This window comes from Coregonus lavaretus (assembly GCF_964263955.1).
Source record: "Coregonus lavaretus genome assembly, chromosome: 32".
NCBI lineage: Eukaryota > Metazoa > Chordata > Actinopteri > Salmoniformes > Salmonidae > Coregonus > Coregonus lavaretus.
Window position 1 is genome coordinate 3,700,004 of NC_140019.1, and position 19,704 is coordinate 3,719,707.

At 44.6% G+C, this 19,704-nt stretch overlaps 1 protein-coding gene across 1 annotated transcript in view; it reads left to right on the plus strand.

Moving 5' to 3' along the window:
• The first annotated feature begins 3,219 nt into the window (after positions 1 to 3,219).
• LOC311107946 (C-terminal-binding protein 1-like) overlaps positions 3,220 to 19,704 on the plus strand; it is a 65,764-nt gene continuing 49,279 nt past the window's right edge. The window contains exon 1 of the mRNA XM_084150569.1: positions 3,220 to 3,414. Coding sequence (XP_084006695.1) covers positions 3,375 to 3,414 — 40 coding nt within the window. The 5' untranslated portion in view covers positions 3,220 to 3,374. The remainder of the gene's footprint in view (positions 3,415 to 19,704) is intronic.

Below are 19,704 nucleotides of genomic sequence, written 5' to 3' on the forward strand. Positions count from 1 at the left end.
TCCACACACAGAGATGCAAAAACTAAAGCAGGAAGCACCAGTGACTCAGTTAATAAGGAAGTGGTCAGATGACGCAGATGCTAAGCTACAGGACTGTTTTGCTAGCACAGACTAGAATATGTTCCGGGATTTTTCCGTTAGCATTGAAGAGTACACCACAACAGTCACTGGCTTCAGCAATAAGTGCATCGATGATGTCGTCCCCACTGTGACCGTACGTACATACCCCAACCAGAAGCACTGTGCTAAAGGGTAGAGCTGCTGTTTTCAAAGAGCGGGACTCTAACCCGGACGCTTATAAGAAATCCCGCTATGCCCTCCGACGAACCATCAAACAGGCAGAGAGTCAATACAGGACTAAGATTGAATCGTACTACACCGGCTTAGATGCTCGTCGGATGTGGCAGGGCTTGAAAACTATTACAGACTACAAAGGGAAGCACAACCGCGAGCTGCCCAGTGACACAAGCCTACCAGTCGAGCTAAATCACTTCTATGCTCGCTTCGAGGCAAGCAATACTGAAACATGCATGAGAGCATCAGCTGTTCCAGATGACTAAGTGATCACGCTCTCCGTAGCCGATGTGAGTAAGACTTTTAAGAAGGTCAACATTCACAAGGCTGCAGGGCCAGACGGATTACCAGGACGTGTATTCCGAGCATGCGCTGACCAACAGGTCCCTGACTGAGTCTGTAATACCAACATGTTTCAAGCAGACCACCATAGTCCATGTGCCCAAGAACACTAACATAACCTGCCGACGACACAACAGTGGTAGGCCTGATCACCGACAACGATGAGACAGCCTATAGGGAGGAGGTCAGAGACCTGGCCGTGTGGTGCCAGGAAAACAACCTCTCCCTCAACGTGATCAAGACAAAAGGAGATTATTGTGGACTACAAGGAAAAAAGAGGATTGAGCACGCCCCCATTCTCATCGACGGGGCTGTAGTGAAACATGTTGAGAGCTTCAAGTTCCTTGGTGTCCACATCACCAACAAACTATCATGGTCCAAACACACCAAGACAGTCGTGAAGAGGGCATGACAAAGCCTATTCCCCCTCGGGAGACTGAAAAGATTTGGCATGGGTCCTCAGATCCTCAAAAAGTTCTACAGCTGCACCATCGAGAGCATCCTGACTGGTTGCATCACTGCCTGGTTTGGCAAATGCTCGGCCTCCGACCGCAAAGCACTACAGAGGGTAGTGCGTAAGGCCCAGTACATCACTGCGGCCAAGCTTCCTGCCATCCAGGACCTCTATACCAGGCAGTGACAGAGGAAGGCCCTAAAAATTGTCAAAGACTCCAGCCACCCTAGTCATAGACTGTTCTCTCTGCTACCGCACGGCAAGCAGTACCGGAGCGCCAAGTGTAGGTCCAAAAGGCTTCTTAACAGCTTCTACCCCCAAGCCATAAGACTCCTGAACAGCTAATCATGGCTACCCAGACTATTTGAATTACCCCCCCACCCCACACCACCCCAACCACCTCTTTTACGCTGCTGCTACTCTGTTTATTATTTATGCATAGTCACTTTAACTCCACCCACATGTACATATTACCTCAATTACCTCGGCTAACCGGTGCCCCCGCACATTGACTCTGTACCGGTACCCCCTGTATATAGCCTGCCTACTGTTATTTTATTTATTGCTGCTCTTTAATTATTTTCTATTTTCTATTTTTTACTTATCTATTATTTATTTCTTAAAAACTGCATTGTTGGTTAAGGGCTTGTAAGTAAGTATTTCATTGTAAAGTCTACACCTGTTGTATTCGGCACGTGGCAAATACAATTTTATATGATTTGATTTGACTTGACTTTCGCTCCAGTCTGAGGTCCTGAGCCCTCTGGAGCAGGTTTTCATCAAGGATCTCTCTGTACTTTGCTCCGTTCATCTTTCCCTTGATCCTGACTAGTCTCCCAGTCCCTGCCGCTGAAAAACATCCCCACAGCATGATGCTGGCACCACCATTCTTTGCCATAGGGATGGTGCCAGGTTTCCTCCAGATGTGACGCTTGGCATTCAGGCCAAAGAGTTCAATCTTGGTTTCATCAGACAAAATAATCTTGTTTCTCATGGTCTAAGAGACCTTTACGTGCCTTTTGGCAAACTCCAAGCGGGCTGTCATGTGCCTTTTACTGAGGATTGGCATTCGTCTGGCCACTCTACCATAAAGGCCTGATTGGTGGAGTGCTGCAGAGATGGTTGTCCTTCTGGAAGGTTCTCCCATCTCCACAGATAAACTTTGGAGCTCTGTCAGAATGACCATTGGGTTCTTGGTCACCTCCCTGACGAAGGCCCTTCTTAGTTTGGCCGGGTATAAGTGTATAGTCTCTGCCCCCTTGTCCTTGTGGGTGATTGTTAATTGTGAGAGAATGTAGCTCGGTGGAGCACTCATAACTTTGTGTTGCCAGGGTAGATTTCCCCCCTGTGCCTATGTATTATTGGATTCCGTTACAGTGTATAGCCAGGGATGTTTGTTTCCCCTGTGCCTGTTTCGTTGATCGCTATTGGAGCGCATGTGTGTGTCAACGAAGGAATAAACTCTGTATTCGGTAATTACCCTCCTGCGCCTGACTCCTTTCACCACAGAATCACCCACCAGGACAAGGGGGTAAAAAAATAGCTATTTTCATGTTGCTGATCGCTCCGTTTTAACACAGAAAAGGAATTAACCACACATACATGGGCCGTTATTGCATAACACTTTTCATTTTGTATTCTTCAGGTAACCTAACCTAGCATGCGTAAAAAACGTCTGAGTGGAGTCTCCTCATCTGTTTTTCAGGGGAAACGGAAGTTAGGTCGAAAGAACTGTATCCCTGAAAACCGAAGACATCCGCTTTTTACCGACCCTGTGGAGAGTGTCTTTCAGGAAAGAAAATATACATTTTGTTTGGCCATAGCTCCACCCCATTCCTCTTATTTTCTTTCAGCCACCTCACACTTGCGCCCTTCTCTCTCTCTCTCTCTCTCTCTCTCTCTCTCTCTCTCTCTCTCTCTCTCTCTCTCTCTCTCTCTCTCTCTCTCTCTCTCTCTCTCTCTCTCTCTCTCTCTCTCTCTCTCTCTCTCTCTCTCTCTCTCTCTCTCTCTCTCTCTCTCTCTCTCTCTCTCTCTCTCTCTCTCTCTCTCTCTCTCTCCACTCCCATAAATGCAGTGACACTTGCATTCTGTGTGTGCATGCTTGTGTGACAGAGAGAGATAGTCGAAATAGAAAGTGAGAGCGGGAGGGAGAGTGAAGGAGCAAAAGGGAATGCTTGTCACTGAGGGGCAGTGAAAAAGGAATAAGGAAATTGAAGTAGCCGCCATATGCTGTGGATTTTTATGAATGTCTTCCTGAAGTGAATATTCTTTTTTGGGAAAAAAGATGGGAAGCTCGCATTTTCTGAACAAAGGCTTGCCTTTAGGTAAACATTTACCTTTCCTTTGGTGCATTGGACCACATGTTAACTGTGATTGCGCTGTGTGGTGTGTACACAGATTTGTGTGTTCAGTGTACGGTACAGTATTCTTCCTTCCCTTCCCCCTCTTCCTTTTCTCTCTCTCTCTCTCTCTCTCTCTCTCTCTCTCTCTCTCTCTCTCTCTCTCTCTCTCTCTCTCTCTCTCTCTCTCGCTCTCTCTCTCTCTCTGTGTCTCTCTCTCCATGATCTTTCATCTCTACCATTCAGCAACTTTCAATGCTGTAATAGCATGCTTTTCACTCTGAATATGTTTCTGTTGATGCATGGAATGATTAGCCTATAGCCTCCTGTAAGTGTGAAGGACAGAAATACTTTTTCCCTCAAAAAATGTGAGGGCTGGCAAGGAGACACACACACAGCAGATATTTCCTAAACGGCCTTCCCGTTCATTGTGCAGTTGAGACTTGCTTCCTAATTTTCCTTTCAGGGAAGAAGGAAATATTGATTCTAGAACAGTCTATTATGGGAATACTTCAGATTCAGGAAGGACAGAAAACAGCTTTGTAGGTCCTTCTTACTCATGCTTATATTGTGAATACTTCCATGTCTTTATACTGGTGTCTGTTACTTGGATTTATATATATTGTATTCACAATAGCAGCATATTTTCTACAATGGAGGTCTTGTTTGTTGTTTGATATTTTTCTATGATTATTCATGTCTGGGCTTGTAGGGTTCTTCAGTTCTGTGATCAATGGATCGTGTCTTATCTTGTTATTAAAAGCAGGCTAATTGACACAGATACCAATTCACCCCTGGGGTGCTCAAATTGGCAGAATTACCCCCATACAAATATCACATATCAGTATTGCCATGGAATGCCATGGATATTGGTGATAAAACATTCATTGTTTGTTAATTTCTTTGTATTTTTATAATCTTTGAACACATGTAAATATGCATGTTGGCTTAGCTAATAGTCTTTGTATTTTCATTGATCTAAAACACAAATGGCTGATAAAACTCTCCACTAATCGAGCTAGGCATATACCTTCATCCTCATTTTCATGTTTGTAGTGAATAACACCCTGTGGCTGATCAGTCCAGTTGTGATCTAAACGCAGACAAACCAGACGTGGCTTAGTGATCTTTGTGATTCTGTTTGCCTGTGTGATTTTGTGTTTGTGTGTTTGTGTGTGTGCGTTTGTGTGTGTGTGACAGTGGGCGTGTGTGTGGGCGTAACTGAGTGTATGTATCGGTGTATGTGTCTCTCGGTGAGCATGCATGTGTCTGCCTGCATGTGTGTGTGCTGGTGGCGGGATGAGGTAGGGAGAGAATGAGGGAGGGAGCTGAAGGAGAAGAGAGGGGTGTGTCTATACTCCCCTGGCTCGTCTAGGAGGGAGATCTCCTGTGGGAACAGAACAGTGGGTAGAGACAGTCACGCCATGTTTGTTCATGCCAGATTGGCTATGATCATAAATCACATAGCCAGAAACGGTGCTCACAGGTGCACCGTTTCTTTTCCTTCCTTATGGTGGTTACAGTTACAATGCTACCTTTCATATTAATGCAAATATGGGTTTATTGTGCTGTATTGAAAAAGAATGTATATGAGGGCATCTTAAAAAACTGGGGAAATAAAGTAAATAGACCTATGTTTGAAGCATTCCATATTTGCATAGTAGAGGACAGATCTGATCAAATCAAATGTCAATGTCAATGTAAATAGTCCAGGTGGCCATTTTATTAATTGTTCAGCAGTCTTATGGTTTGGGGGTAGAAGCTGTTAAGGAGCCTTTTGGTCCTAGACTTGGCGCTCCGGTAACGCTTGCCGTGTGGTAGCAGAGAGAACAGTTCATGACTTGGGTGACTGGAGTCTTTGACAATTTTAAGGGCCTTCCTCTGACACCGCCTAGTATATAGGTCCTGGATGGCGGGAAGCTTGGCCCCAGTGATATACTAGGCCTACACACTACCCTCTGTAGTGCCTTACAGTCGGATGCCAAGCAGTTGCCATACCAGGTGGTGATGCAACATGTCAGGATGCTCTCGATGGTGCAGCTGTATAACTTTTTGAGGATCTTGGGATCCATGCCAAATCTTTTCAGTCTCCTGAGGGGGAGAAGGCGTTGTCATGCCCTCTTCACGACGGTCTTGGTGTGTTTGGACCATGATCGTTTGTTGGTGATGTGGACACCAAGGAACTTGAAACTCTCGACCGCTCCACTACAGCCCCGTCGATGTGAATGGGGTCGTGTTCGGCCCTCCTTTTCCTGTAGTCCACGATCAGCTCCTTTGTCTTGCTCACGTTGAGGCCTAGCACTGTTGTGTCGTCAGCAAACTCAATAATGGTGTTGGAGTAGTGCTTGGCCACGCAGTTGTGGGTGAACAGGGAGTACAGGAGGGGACTAAGCAAGCACCCTTGAGGGGCCCCCGTGTTCGGGATCAGCGTGGCAGATGTTTTGTTGCCTACCCTTACCACCTGGGGGCGGCCTGTCAGGAAGTCCAGGATCCAGTTGCAGAGGGAGGTGTTTAGTCCCAGGGTCCTTAGCTTAGTGATGAGCTTTATGGGCACTATGGTGTTGAACGCTGAGCTGTAGTCAATGAACAGCATTCTCACATAGGTGTTCCTTTTGTCCAGGTGGGAAAGGGCAGTTTGGAGTGCAATTGAGATTGCGTCATCTGTGAATCTGTTGGGGCGGTATGCAAAGTGTGTCTAGGGTTTCCGGGATGATGGTGTTGATGTGAGCCATGACCAGCCTTTCAAAGCACTTCATGGCTACCGACATGAGTGATACGGGGCGGTAGTCATTCACTTTCTTGGGCACAGGGACTATGGTAGTTTGCTTGAAACATGTAGGTATTACAGACTCAGTCAGGGACATTTTGAAAATGTCAGTGAAGACACTTGCCAGTTGGTCTGCGCATGCTCTGAGTACATGTCCTGGTAATCCATCTGGCCCCGCGGCCTTGTGAATGTTGAGCTGTTTAAAGGTCTTGCTCACATCGGCTATGGAGAGCGTGATAATACAGTCGTCCTTGTATCCTTGTAGAACACAATTCCGGCTTTCTGCGGTGCTGACCTCATTTTCAGGAAGTACTGTAGTTTTGACTGTATGAACGTAGATGAGGGTTCACAGGAGCAGGCTGAGGAGGGGCAACCATCAGGCCACAAGAGAGACACTTTTTAGAATACTGGACCTAAGGGTCATTTTTACTGGTTCTCACAAGGTCAGATCCTCCACTGGAATGACAGATATTTCCTTCCGGTAAGAACTGGGTCTTAATGTATCAGTAAAATGTGGTAGACGTGATAAGACAACTGATAGGGATCTTTTCCATTCTCACTAATTCTCCCATTTGATGTGCTCACAATAATTCCAGGCATAAGCAACAAAAGCGGTCACTTAGGGCCCCCCAAAAAAACATTCATTATAAAATATGTAGAATTGCGGTAAATTAGCTTGAGACTTATTTTTTATTTTTTTATTGTAACGCGTTGCATGCATCTACTGTATACTGAACAAAAATATAAATGCAACAGGGAAAGTGTTGGTCCCATGTTTCATGAGCTGAAAAATAATATCCCAGAAATGTTCCATATGCGCAAAAAACGTATTTCTCTTAAATGTTGTACATCCCTGTTAGTGAGCACTTCTCCTTTGCCAAGATAATCCATCCACCTGACAGGTGTGGCATACAGTGGGGAAAAAAATGTATTTAGTCAGCCACCAATTGTGCAAGCTCTCCCACTTAAAAAGATGAGAGAGGGTGTTTCTATGGTGACCAATGATCTAAGATAAGGCGGGGATTTGCCTAGAAGTTATTTATAAATGACCTGGAGCCAGTGGGTTTGTCGACGAATATGTAGTGAGGGCCAGCCAACGAGAGCATACAGGTCACAATGGTGGGTAGTACAGTGGGGGAAAAAAAGTATTTAGTCAGCCACCAATTGTGCAAGTTCTCCCACTTAAAAAGATGAGAGAGGCCTGTAATTTTCATCATAGGTACACGTCAACTATGACAGACAAATTGAGAAAAAAAATCCAGAAAATCACATTGTAGGATTTTTTAAGAATTTATTTGCAAATTATGGTGGAAAATAAATATTTGGTCACCTAGAAACAAGCAAGATTTCTGGCTCTCACAGACCTGTAACTTCTTCTTTAAGAGGCTCCTCTGTCCTCCACTCGTTACCTGTATTAATGGCACCTGTTTGAACTTGTTATCAGTATAAAAGACACCTGTCCACAACCTCAAACAGTCACACTCCAAACTCCACTATGGCCAAGACCAAAGAGCAGTCAAAGGACACCAGAAACAAAATTGTAGACCTGCACCAGGCTGGGAAGACTGAATCTGCAATAGGTAAGCAGCTTGGTTTGAAGAAATCAACTGTGGGAGCAATTATTAGGAAATGGAAGACATACAAGACCACTGATAATCTCCCTCGATCTGGAGCTCCACTCAAGATCTCACCCCGTGGGGTCAAAATGATCACAAGAACGGTGAGCAATAATCCCAGAAACACACGGGGGGACCTAGTGAATGACCTGCAGAGAGCTGTGACCAAATTAACAAAGCCTACCATCAGTAACACACTACGCCGCCAGGGACTCAAATCCTGCAGTGCAAGACGTGTCCCCCTGCTTAAGCCAGCACATGTCCAGGCCCGTCTGAAGTTTGCTAGAATGCATTTGTATGATCCAGAAGAGGATTGGGAGAATGTCATATGGTCAGATGAAACCAAAATATAACTTTTTGGTAAAAACTCAACTCGTCGTATTTGGAGGACAAAGAATGCTGAGTTGCATCCAAAGAACACCATACCTACTGTGAAGCATGGGGTGGAAACATCATGCTTTGGGGCTGTTTTTCTGCAAAGGGACCAGGACGACTGATCCGTGTAAAGGAAAGAATGAATGGGGGCATGTATCGTGAGATTTTGAGTGAAAACCTCCTTCCATCAGCAAGGGCATTGAAGATGAAACGTGGCTGGGTCTTTCAGCATGACAATGATCCCAAACACAAGCATTTCAAGGTCCTGGAGTGGCCTAGCCAGTCTCCAGATCTCAACCCCATAGAAAATCTTTGGAGGGAGTTGAAAGTCCGTGTTGCCCAGCGACAGCCCCAAAACATCACTGCTCTAGAGGAGATCTGCATGGAGGAATGGGCCAAAATACCAGCAACAGTTTGTGAAAACCTTGTGAAGACTTACAGAAAACGTTTGACCTGTGTCATTGCCAACAAAGGGTATATAACAAAGTATTGAGAAACTTTTGTTATTGACCAAATACTTATTTTCCACCATAATTTGCAAATAAATTCATAAAAAATCCTACAATGTGATTTTCTGGATTTTTCTTCCTCATTTTGTCTGTCATAGTTGACGTGTACCTATGATGAAAATTACAGGCCTCTCTCATCTTTTTAAGTGGGAGAACTTGCACAATTGGTGGCTGACTAAATACTTTTTTCCCCCACTGTATTTGATAAAGACTTCCATATGCCATTGAAACTCCCGTTCAATTGGTTTTCAACTTTCTTTCATTGTCTAGTAGCCAAAAGCACAATCCCAGTCATATTAGCAACCCATAGTTGTTGCATCTTTAGATTTCCCCTCTTTCTAAAATTCAAATGGATATTTTCATCTCTGTCACTTTGACAACAGTGTTTTCCGCTAATTGTATTATAAAACTAACATTTGCGCATAGCCTACGGCCTTGTGCGCATTGCTGTGCTTATAATGTGAAGAACTCATAGTTGATCAACATTTTAAGTTAAACATTCTGATCTATTGCATCAGACTCATTGCTTTTTACCTTTTTTTTATAAAGCCTAGGCCTAGCCTACTGGTTGTATGAATTTGGGATCTATTGTGCCACAACTGTCCCAGAGTTTCTTTGGAATAGGTTATTTCTTTCTCGACAAGCTGACCAATAGAATGGGTCAACTTTTTTATTATGGGGGATAGTAGATTGACATAGGCTAGTGATTTTGCTGTTCATTACTCGTCTTGTTGGCTGAGGAAAACCAAATGAGGACAGTTATTCTAATATCTTCAGTGCGCATCGGAATTTGGTAAGAAGCCTTTCGTTGCATCCTCGACTTGCATGTTCTGTTAAGATGAATTACCATAATATAAATGTGATTTCTGTCATTCTGAGCACCGTGGGTGGACGCCCTAATCAGGTTACGCTCCCAATGCATATGGATCCAGTAAATTTCTCAACAAGCCCTCGTAAAACTGACTATCCTACCGATCCTTGACTTCGGCGATGTCATTTACAAAATAGCTTCCAACACTCTACTCAGCAAATTGGATGTAGTCAATCACAGTGCCATCCGTTTTGTCACCAAAGCCCCATATACTACCCACCATTGTGACCTGTACGCTCTCGTTGGCTGGCCCTCACTACATATTCGTCTACAAACCCACTGGCTCCAGGTCATCTATAAATAACTTCTAGGCAAATCCCCGCCTTATCTTAGATCATTGGTCACCATAGCAACACCCACCCATAGTATGCGTTCCAGCAGTTATATATCACTGGTCATCCCCAAAGCCAACACCTCCTTTGGTCGCCATTCCTTCCAGTTCTCTCCTGCAATTGACTGGAACGAACTGCAAAAATCTCTGAAGCTGGAGACACTTATCTCCCACACTAACTTTAAGCATCAGTTGTCAGAGCAGCTTACCGATCACTGCACCTGTACACAGCCCATCTGTAATTAGCCCACCCATCCCCATATTGTTATTTACATTGTTATTTATTTTGCTCATTTGCACCCCAGTATCTCTATTTGCACATCGTCTTCTGCACATCTATCACTCCAGTGTTAATACTAAATTGTAATTATTTTGCACTATGGCCTATTTATTGCCTTACCTCCATAACTTACTACATTTGCACACACTGTATATAGATGTTATTTTGTGTTATTGACTGTACGTTTTGTTTATTCCATATGTTTTTTTTTATTTATTTTTTATTTCACCTTTATTTATTTATTTATTTATTTTATTTCACCTTTATTTAACCAGGTAAGCCAGTTGAGAACAGGTTCTCATTTACAACTGCGACCTGGCCAAGATAAAGCAAAGTAGTGCAATAAAAAACAACACAGAGTTACATATGGGGTAAAAAACATAAAGTCAAAAATACAACAGAAAATATATACATACAGTGTGTGCAAATGTAGCAAGATATGGAGGTAAGGCAATAAATAGGCTATAGTGCAAAATAATTACAATTAGTATTAACACTGGAATGATAGATGTGCAAGAGATGATGTGCAAATAGAGATACCGGGGTGCAAATGAGCAAAATAAATAAAAATATAGGGATGAGGTAGTTGGGCGGGCTAATTTCAGATGGGCTGTGTACAGGTGCAGTGATCGGTAAGGTTCTCTGACAACTGATGCTTAAAGTTAGTGAGGGAGATAAGTGTCTCCAGCTTCAGAGATTTTTGCAATTTGTTCCAGTCATTGGCAGCAGAGAACTGGAAGGAATGGCGGCCAAAGGAGGTGTTGGCTTTGGGGATGACCAGTGAGATATACCTGCTGGAGCGCATACTACGGGTGGGTGTTGCTATGGTGACCAATGAGCTAAGATAAGGCAGGGATTTGCCTAGCAGTGATTTATAGATGGCCTGGAGCCAGTGGGTTTGGCGACTAATATGTAGTGAGGACCAGCCAACAAGAGCGTACAGGTCACAGTGGTGGGTAGTATATGGGGCTTAGGAGACAAAACGGATGGCACTGTGATAGACTACATCCAATTTGCTGAGTAGAGTGTTGGAGGCTATTTTGTAAATGACATCGCCGAAGTCAAGGATCGGTAGGATAGTCAGTTTTACGAGGGCATGTTTGGCAGCATGAGTGAAGGTGGCTTAGTTGCGAAATAGGAAACCGATTCTAGATTTAACTTTGGATTGGAGATTCTTAATGTGAGTCTGGAAGGAGAGTTTACAGTCTAACCAGACACCTAGGTATTTGTAGTTGTCCACATACTCTAGGTCAGACCCGTCGAGAGTAGTGATTCTAGTCGGGTGGGCGGGTGCCAGCAGCGTTCGATTGAAGAGCATGCATTTAGTTTTACTAGTGTTTAAGAGCAGTTGGAGGCTACTGAATGAGTGTTGAATGACATTGAAGCTCGTTTGGAGGTTTGTTAACACAATGTCCAATGAAGGGCCAGATGTATACAAAATGGTGTCGTCTGCGTAGAGGTGGATCTGAGAGTCACCAGCAGCAAGAGCGACATCATTGATATACACGGAGAAAAGAGTCGGCCCAAGAATTGAACCCTGTGGCACCCCCATAGAGACTGCCATAGGTCCAGACAACAGGCCCTCTGATTTGACACATTGAACTCTATCTGAGAAGTAGTTGGTGAACCAGGCGAGGCAGTCATTTGAGAAACCAAGGCTATTTAGTCTGCCAATAAGAATGCGGTGGTTGACAGAGTCCAAAGCCTTGGCCAGGTCGATGAAGACGGCTGCACAGTACTGTCTATTATCGATCGCGGTTATCATATCGTTTAGGACCTTGAGCGTGGCTGAAGTGCACCCATGACCAGCTCAGAAACCGGATTGCATAGCGGAGAAGGTACGGTGGGATTCGAAATGGTCGGTGATCTGTTTGTTAACTTGGCTTTCAAAAATTTTCGAAAGGCAGGGCAGGATGGATATAGGTCTGTAACAGTTTGGATCTTGAGTGTCACCCCCTTTGAAGAGGGGGATGACCGCGGCAGCTTTCCAATCTCTGGGGATCTCAGACGTTACGAAAGAGAGGTTGAACAGGCTAGTAATAGGGGTTACGACAATTTCGGCGGCTAGTTTTAGAAAGAAAGGGTCCAGATTGTCTAGCCCAGATGATTTGTAGGGGTCCAGATTTTGCAGCTCTTTCAGAACATCAGCTGTCTGGATTTGTGTGAAGGAGATGCAGGGGGGGCATGGGCAAGTTCCAGCTGAGGGTGCAGAGCTGGTGGCCGGGGTAGTGGTAGCCAGGTGGAAAGCATGGCCAGCCGTAGCAAAATGCTTGTTGAAATTCTCGATTATTGTAGATTTATCGGTGGTGATAGTGTTTCCTAGCCTCAGTGCAGTGGGCAGCTGGGAGGAAGTGCTCTTATTCTCCATGGACTTTACAGTGTCCCAAAACTTTTTGGAGTTAGTGCTACAGGATGCAAATTTCTGTTTGAAAATGTTAGCCTTTGCTTTCCTAACTGCTTGTGTATATTGGTTCCTAACTTCCCTGAAAAGTTGCATATCGCGGGGGCTATTTGATGCTAATGCAGTACGCCACAGGATGTTTTTGTGCTGGTCAAGGCAGTCAAGTCTGAGGAGAACCAGGGGCTATATCTGTTCTTAGTTCTGTATTTTTTTAATGGGGCATGTTTATTTAAGATTGAGAGGAAATTACTTTTAAAGAACAACCAGGCATCCTCTACTGATGAAATGAGATCTATATCCATCCAGGATACCTGGGCCATGACAATTAGGAAGGCCTGCTCGCTGAAGTGTTTTAGGGAACGTTTGACAGTGATGAGGGGTGGTCGTTTGACCGCGGACCCGTTACGGACGCAGGCAATAAGGCAGTGATCGCTGAGATCCTGGTTGAAGACAGCGGAGGTGTATTTAGAGGGTAAGTTAGTCAGGATGATATCTATGAGGGTACCCATGTTAATGGATTTAGGGTTGTACCTGGTAGGTTTCTTGATAATTTGTGTGAGATTGAGGGCATCTAGTTCGGATTGTAGGATGGCCGGGGTGTTAAGCATATCCCAATTTAGGTCACCAAGCAGTACGAACTCTGAGGATAAATGGGGGGCAATCAATTCACATATGGTGTCCAGGGCACAGCTGGGGGCTGAGGGGGGTCTGTAGCAAGCGGCAACAGTGAGAGACTTATTTCTGGAAAGGTGGATTTTTAGAAGTAGAAGCTCAAACTGTTTGGGCACAGACCTGGATAGTATGATAGAGCTCTGCAGGCTATCTCTACAGTAGATTGCAACTCCACCCACTTTGGCAGTTCTATCTAGACGGAAAATGTTATTGTTGGGGATGGAAATTTCAGAATTTTTGGTGGCCTTCCTAAGCCAGGATTCAGACACTGCTAGAACATCAGGGTTGGCGGAGTGTGCTAACGCAGTGAATAACTCAAACTTAGAAAGGAGGCTTCTGATATTTACGTGCAGAAAACCAAGGCTTTTACGGTTACAGAAGTCAACAAATGATAGCTCCTGGGGAGTAGGAGTGATACTGGGGGCTGCAGGGCCTGGGTTAGCCTCTACATCACCAGAGGAACAGAGGAGGAGTAGAATAAGGATATGACTAAAGGCTATAAGAACTGGTCTTCTAGTGCGTTGGGTACAGAGAATAAAGGGGCAGATTTCCGGGTGTTGTAGAAAAGATTCAGGGCATTATGTACAGAAAAGGATATGGAAGGATATGAGTACAGTTGAGGTAAACCTAAGCGTTGGGTAACAATGAAAGAGATAGCATCACTGGAGGCACCGATTGAGCCGGTCTCGGCGTGTATGGGGGGTGGAACAAAGGAACTATTTGAGGCAGTTTGAGAGGTACTTGGTGTTCTACAGTGAAATTGTATAATAAGAACTAACCCAAACAGCAATAGGCAAGGTATATTGACATGGGAGAGAGGCATAAAGCAATCACAGGTGTTATTAGAGAGAGCTAAGACAACAACTGGTAATAGCGATAAAGTTTGGGCTGAGGCTAAACAGAACAAACAGGACAGGGTACCGTGTAAAGGAACAGTCCAGCAGGCATCAGCTGTGCAGCTGAGTGATCATAAGGTCCAGTGAACAGCAATATGTGAGTCCGAGAGCAGTTCAAATTGGTGCTTCAGCACAGCTAGCAGGAAGCACAGTTGTAGTTTGCGTGTGCTAGTGGGCCGGGGCTAGCAGATGGATCTTCGTGGTCGTCGCAACGGGAAGCCTGTTGAAACCACATCAGATGATTTTGGCGGCAAACCAGTCGTGTTGGATCGGCGGGGCTCAGTGTCAACACTAGGAGGTCCCGTCCGGTAGATAGCCGGGAGATGGGCCTGAGGCTAGCTCAAGGCTAACTGGTGCTTGCTATGAGGCAATGGTAATTAGCCAACAACAGGTTGCAGCTAGCTGGTTGCGATGATCCGGCACTAGGGTCCAGTGATTCCGGCAGAAAGTCCGATATGCTCTGGGTCAATAGCACGCTGTGCAGACTGGCCGACAAATTGTCCAGGCTAGAGCTAGAGCTGGCTGGTGGATAGTGTAGGCCACGGACAATGGTGAAGACGCTAACGGTGGCTAATAGCAAGTAGCCATTCAGTTACAGCTAGACTAGTTTCAGCTTAAGGTTCTTGATGAAAGTTATAAAGAAATAACAGAATCCTTTCCACGTTGGGTGAGGCGGGTTGCAGGAAAGTATATTTAGTTAAAGAATGAAAAGTAAAATTGAGAAATATATACAAAATAGACAAAAAAATAAGAAACTGGCTATTTACACTAGGACACAGAAAAAAAACACGACCGCACTGCTACACCATCTTGGATCTTATGTAACTCTGTGTTGCTGTTGTTTTTATCGCACTGCTATGCTTTATCTTGGCCAGGTCGCAGTTGTAAATGAGAACTTGTTCTCAACTGCCTTACCAGGTTAAATAAAATAAAATAAAAATGTCCGGCACCACATTTTCATAACGGAAACCCTGGTCCGGCACCATATGCAGTGCATTCGGAAAATATTCACACTCCTTGACTTTTTCCACACTTTGTTACATTACAGCCTTATTCTAAAATGGATTAAATAGTTTTTTTCTCCCCTTATCAATCTACACACAATACCCCATAATGACAAAGCAAAAAAAAATTCTTTTAAATTTTTGCAAATGTATAAAAAATGGAAAAATAACATATACATAAGTATTCAGACCCTTTACTCAGTACTTTGTAAAAGCACTTTTGGCAGTGATTACAGCCTTGAGTCTTCTTGGGTATGACACTACAAGCTTGGCACACCTGTATTTGCGGAGTTTCTCCCATTCTTCTCTGCAGATCCTCTCAAGCTCTGTCAGATTGGATGGGGAGCGTTGCTACACAGCTATTTTCAGGTCTCTCCAAAGATGTTCGATCGGGTTCAAGTCCACTCTCTGGCTGGGCCACTCAATGACATTCAGAGAATGTTCCGAAGCCACTCTTGCGTTGTCTTGGCTGTGTGCTTAGGGTTGTTGTCCTTTTGGAAGGTGAACCTTCACCTTGGTCTGAGGTCCTGAGCCTCTGAAGCATCAAGGATCACTTTGTACTTTGCTCTGTTCATCTTTCCCTTGATCCTGACTAGTCTCCCAGTCCCTGCCGCTGAAAAACATCCCCACAGCATGATGCTGCCACCACCATGCTTCACCGTAGGGATGGTCCCAGGTTTCCTCCAGACGTGACGCTTGGCATTCAGGCCAAAGAGTTCAATCTTGGTTTCATCAGACCCGAGAATCTTGTTTCTCATGGTCTGAGAGTCCTTTAGGTGACTTTTGGCAAACTCCAAGCGGGCTGTCATGTCCCTTTTACTGAGGAGTGGCTTCCATCTGGCCACCCTACCATAAAGGCCTGATTGGTGGAGTGCTGCAGAGATGGTTGTCCTTCTGGAAGGTTCTCCCATCTCCACAGAAGGACTCTGGCGCTCTGTCAAAGTGACCATTGGTTCTTTGCCACCTCCCTGACCAAGGCCCTTCTCCCCCGATCGCTCAGTTTGGCCGGGCGGCCAGCTCTAGGAAGAGTCTTGGTGGTTCCAAACTTCTTCCATTTAAGAATGATGGAGGCCACTGTGTTCTTGGGGACCTTCAATGCTGCAAAAATGTTTTGGTACCCTTCCCCAGATCTGTGCCTCGACACAATCCTGTCTCGGTGCTCTACGGACAATTCCTTCGGCCTCATGGCTTGGTTTCTGTTCTGACATGCACTGTCAACTGTAGGACCTTATATAGACAGGTGTGTGCCTTTCCAAATCATGTCTATTCAAATGAATTTACCAAAGGTGGACTCCAATCAAGTTGTAGAAACATCTCAAGGATGATCAATGGAAACAGGATGCACCTGAGCTCAATTTCGAGTCTCATAGCAAAGGGTCTGAATACTTATGTAAATAAGTTATTTCTGTTTTGAATTTTTTATAAATTTGCAAACATTTCTAAAAAACAGTTTGGGTTTAGGCATTATGGGGTATTGAGTGTAGGTTGATGAGGGAAAAATATACTTGTATCAATTTTAGAATAAGGCTGTAACGTAACAAAATGTAGAAAAAGTGAATGGGTCTGAATACTTTCCGAAGGCACTATATATAGCACCAGACCAGGGTTTATATATATATATATGGCACCGGACCAGGGTTTCCGTTATGAAAATGTGGCGCCAGACATTTAACCGGCAGCATTTTAATTTAATTCATATATACTGTATACAGTATATACAGTATACAGAGCCTGTGTTTCAGACATAAGGAAGTGGATGGCTGAAAACTTTTTACTTTTAAACTCGGACAAAACAGAGATGCTTGTTCTAGGTCCCAAGAAACAAAGAGATCTTCTGTTAAATCTGACAATTCATCTTGATGGTTGTAAAGTCGTCTCAAATAAAACTGTGAAGGACCTAGGCGTTACTCTTGACCCTGATCTCTCTTTTGACGAACATGTCAAGACTGTTTCAAGGACAGCTTTTTTCCATCTACGTAACATTGCAAAAATCAGAAATTTTCTGTCCAAAAATTATGCAGAAAAATTAATCCATGCATTTGTTACTTCTAGGTTAGACTACTGCAATGCTCTATTTTCCGGCTACCCGGATAAAGCACTAAATAAACTTCAGTTAGTGCTAAATACGGCTGCTAGAATCCTGACTAGAACCAAGAAATTTGATCATATTACTCCAGTGCTAGCTTCCCTACACTGGCTTCCTGTTAAGGCAAGGGCTGATTTCAAGGTTTTACTGTTAACCTATAAAGCGTTACATGGGCTTGCTCCTACCTATCTTTCCGAGTTGGTCCTGCCGTACATACCAATACGTACGCTACGGTCACAAGACGCAGGCCTCCTAATTGTCCCTAGAATTTCTAAGCAAACAGCGGGAGGCAGGGCTTTCTCCTATAGATCTCCATTTTTATGGAACAGTCTGCCTACCCATGTGAGAGACGCAGACTCGGTCTCAACCTTTAAGTCTTTACTGAAGACTTATCTCTTCAGTAGGTCATATGATTGAGTGTAGTCTGGCCCAGGAGTGTGAAGGTGAACGGAAAGGCTGGAGCAACGAACAGCCCTTGCTGTCTCTGCCAGGCCGGTTCCCCTCTCCACTGGGGTTCTCTGCCTCTAACCCTGTTGCAGGGGCTGAGTCACTGGCTTGCTGGTGCTCTTTCATGCCGTCCCTGGGAGGGGTGCGTCACTTGAGTGGGTTGAGTTACTGACGTGATCTTCCTGTCTGGGTTGGCGCCCCCCTCTTGGTTTGTGCTGTGGTGGAGACCTCTGTGGGCTATACTCGGCCTTGTCTCAGGATTGTAAGTTGGTGGTTGGGGATATCCCTCTAGTGGTGCGGGGGCTGTGCTTTGGCGGAGTGGGTGGGGTTATATCCTTCCTGTTTGGCCCTGTCCGGGGGTTTCTTCGGATGGGGCCACAGTGTCTCCGGACCGCTCCTGTCTCAGCCTCCAGTATTTATGCTGCAGTAGTTTATGTGTCGGGGGGCTGGGGTTAGTTGGTTATACCTGGAGTACTTCTCCTGTCTTATCCAGTGTCCTGTGTGAATTTAAGTATGCTCTCTCTAATTCTCTCGTTCTCTCTTTCTCTCTGAGAACCTGAGCCCTAGGACCATACGTCAGGACTACCGGGCATGATGACACCTTGCTGTCCCCAGTCCGCCTGGCCTTGCTGCTATTCCAGTTTCAACTGTTCTGCCTGCGGCTACGAAACCCCTACCTGTCCCAGACCTGCTGTTTTCAACTCTTAATGATCGGCTATGAAAAGCCAACTGAGAGACCTGAGCCCTAGGACCATACGTCGGGACTACCGGCCGTGGTGACTCCTTGCTGTCCCCAGTCCGCCTGGCCTTGCTGCTATTCCAGTTTAAACTGTTCTGCCTGCGGTTATGGAACCCCTACCTGTCCCAGACCTGCTGTTTTAAACTCTTAATGATCGGCTATGAAAAGCCAACTGAGATTTATTCCTGATTATTATTTGACCATGCTTGTCACTTATGAACATTTTTGAACATCTTGGCATGGTTCTGTTATAATCGCCACCCGGCACAGCCAGAAGAGGACTGGCCACCCCTCATAGCCTGGTTCCTCTCTAGGTTTCTTCCTAGGTTTTGCCTTTCTAGGGAGTTTTTCCTAGCCACCGTGCTTCTACACCTGCATTACTAGCTGTTTGGGGTTTTAGGCTGGGTTTCTGTACAGCACTTCGAGATATTAGCTGATGTAAGAAGGGCTATATAAAATAAAATTGATTGATTGAAATTGATATACAGTGAGCTCCAAAAGTATTGTGAGAGTGACACATTTTGTGTGGTTTTGGCTCTATACTCCAGCACTTTGGATTTGAAACGATACAACGACTATGAGGTTAAAGTGCAGAATGTCAGCTTTAATTTCAGGGTATTTTCATCCATATTGGATGAACCGTTTAGAAATTATACAACTATTTGCCCCCCCATTTTAGGGTACCAAAAGTATTGTGTACAAATTCACTAATGTGTATTAAAGTAGTCAAAAGTTTTAGTATTTGGTCCCATATTCCTAGCACGCAATGATTACATCCAACCTTTGACTACAAACTTGTTGGATGCATTTGTTGGTTTGTTTGTGTTTCAGATTATTTTGTGCTCAATAGAAGTGAATGGTAAATTATCTGTTGTGTCATTTTAGAGTCACTTTTATTGTAAATTAAGCTAGAATACACTATATATACAAAAGTATGTAGACACCCTTTCAGCTACACCCGTTGCTGACAGGTGTATAACATTTGAGCACACAGCCATGCAATTTCCATAGACAAACATTGGCAGTAGGATGACCTCACTGAAGAGCTCAGTGACTTTCAACGTGGCACCATCGTAGGATGCCACCTTTTCAACAGGTCAGTTGGTCAAATTTCTGTGGTAGGCCACAAAAGCTCAAAGAACGGCACCGGCGAGTGCTGAAGCGCGTAGTGTGTAAAAATCACCTGTCCTTTGTTGCAACACACACTACTGAGTTGCAAACTGCCTTTGGAAGCAACGTCAGCACAAGAACTGTTTGTCGGGAGCTTCATGAAATGGGTTT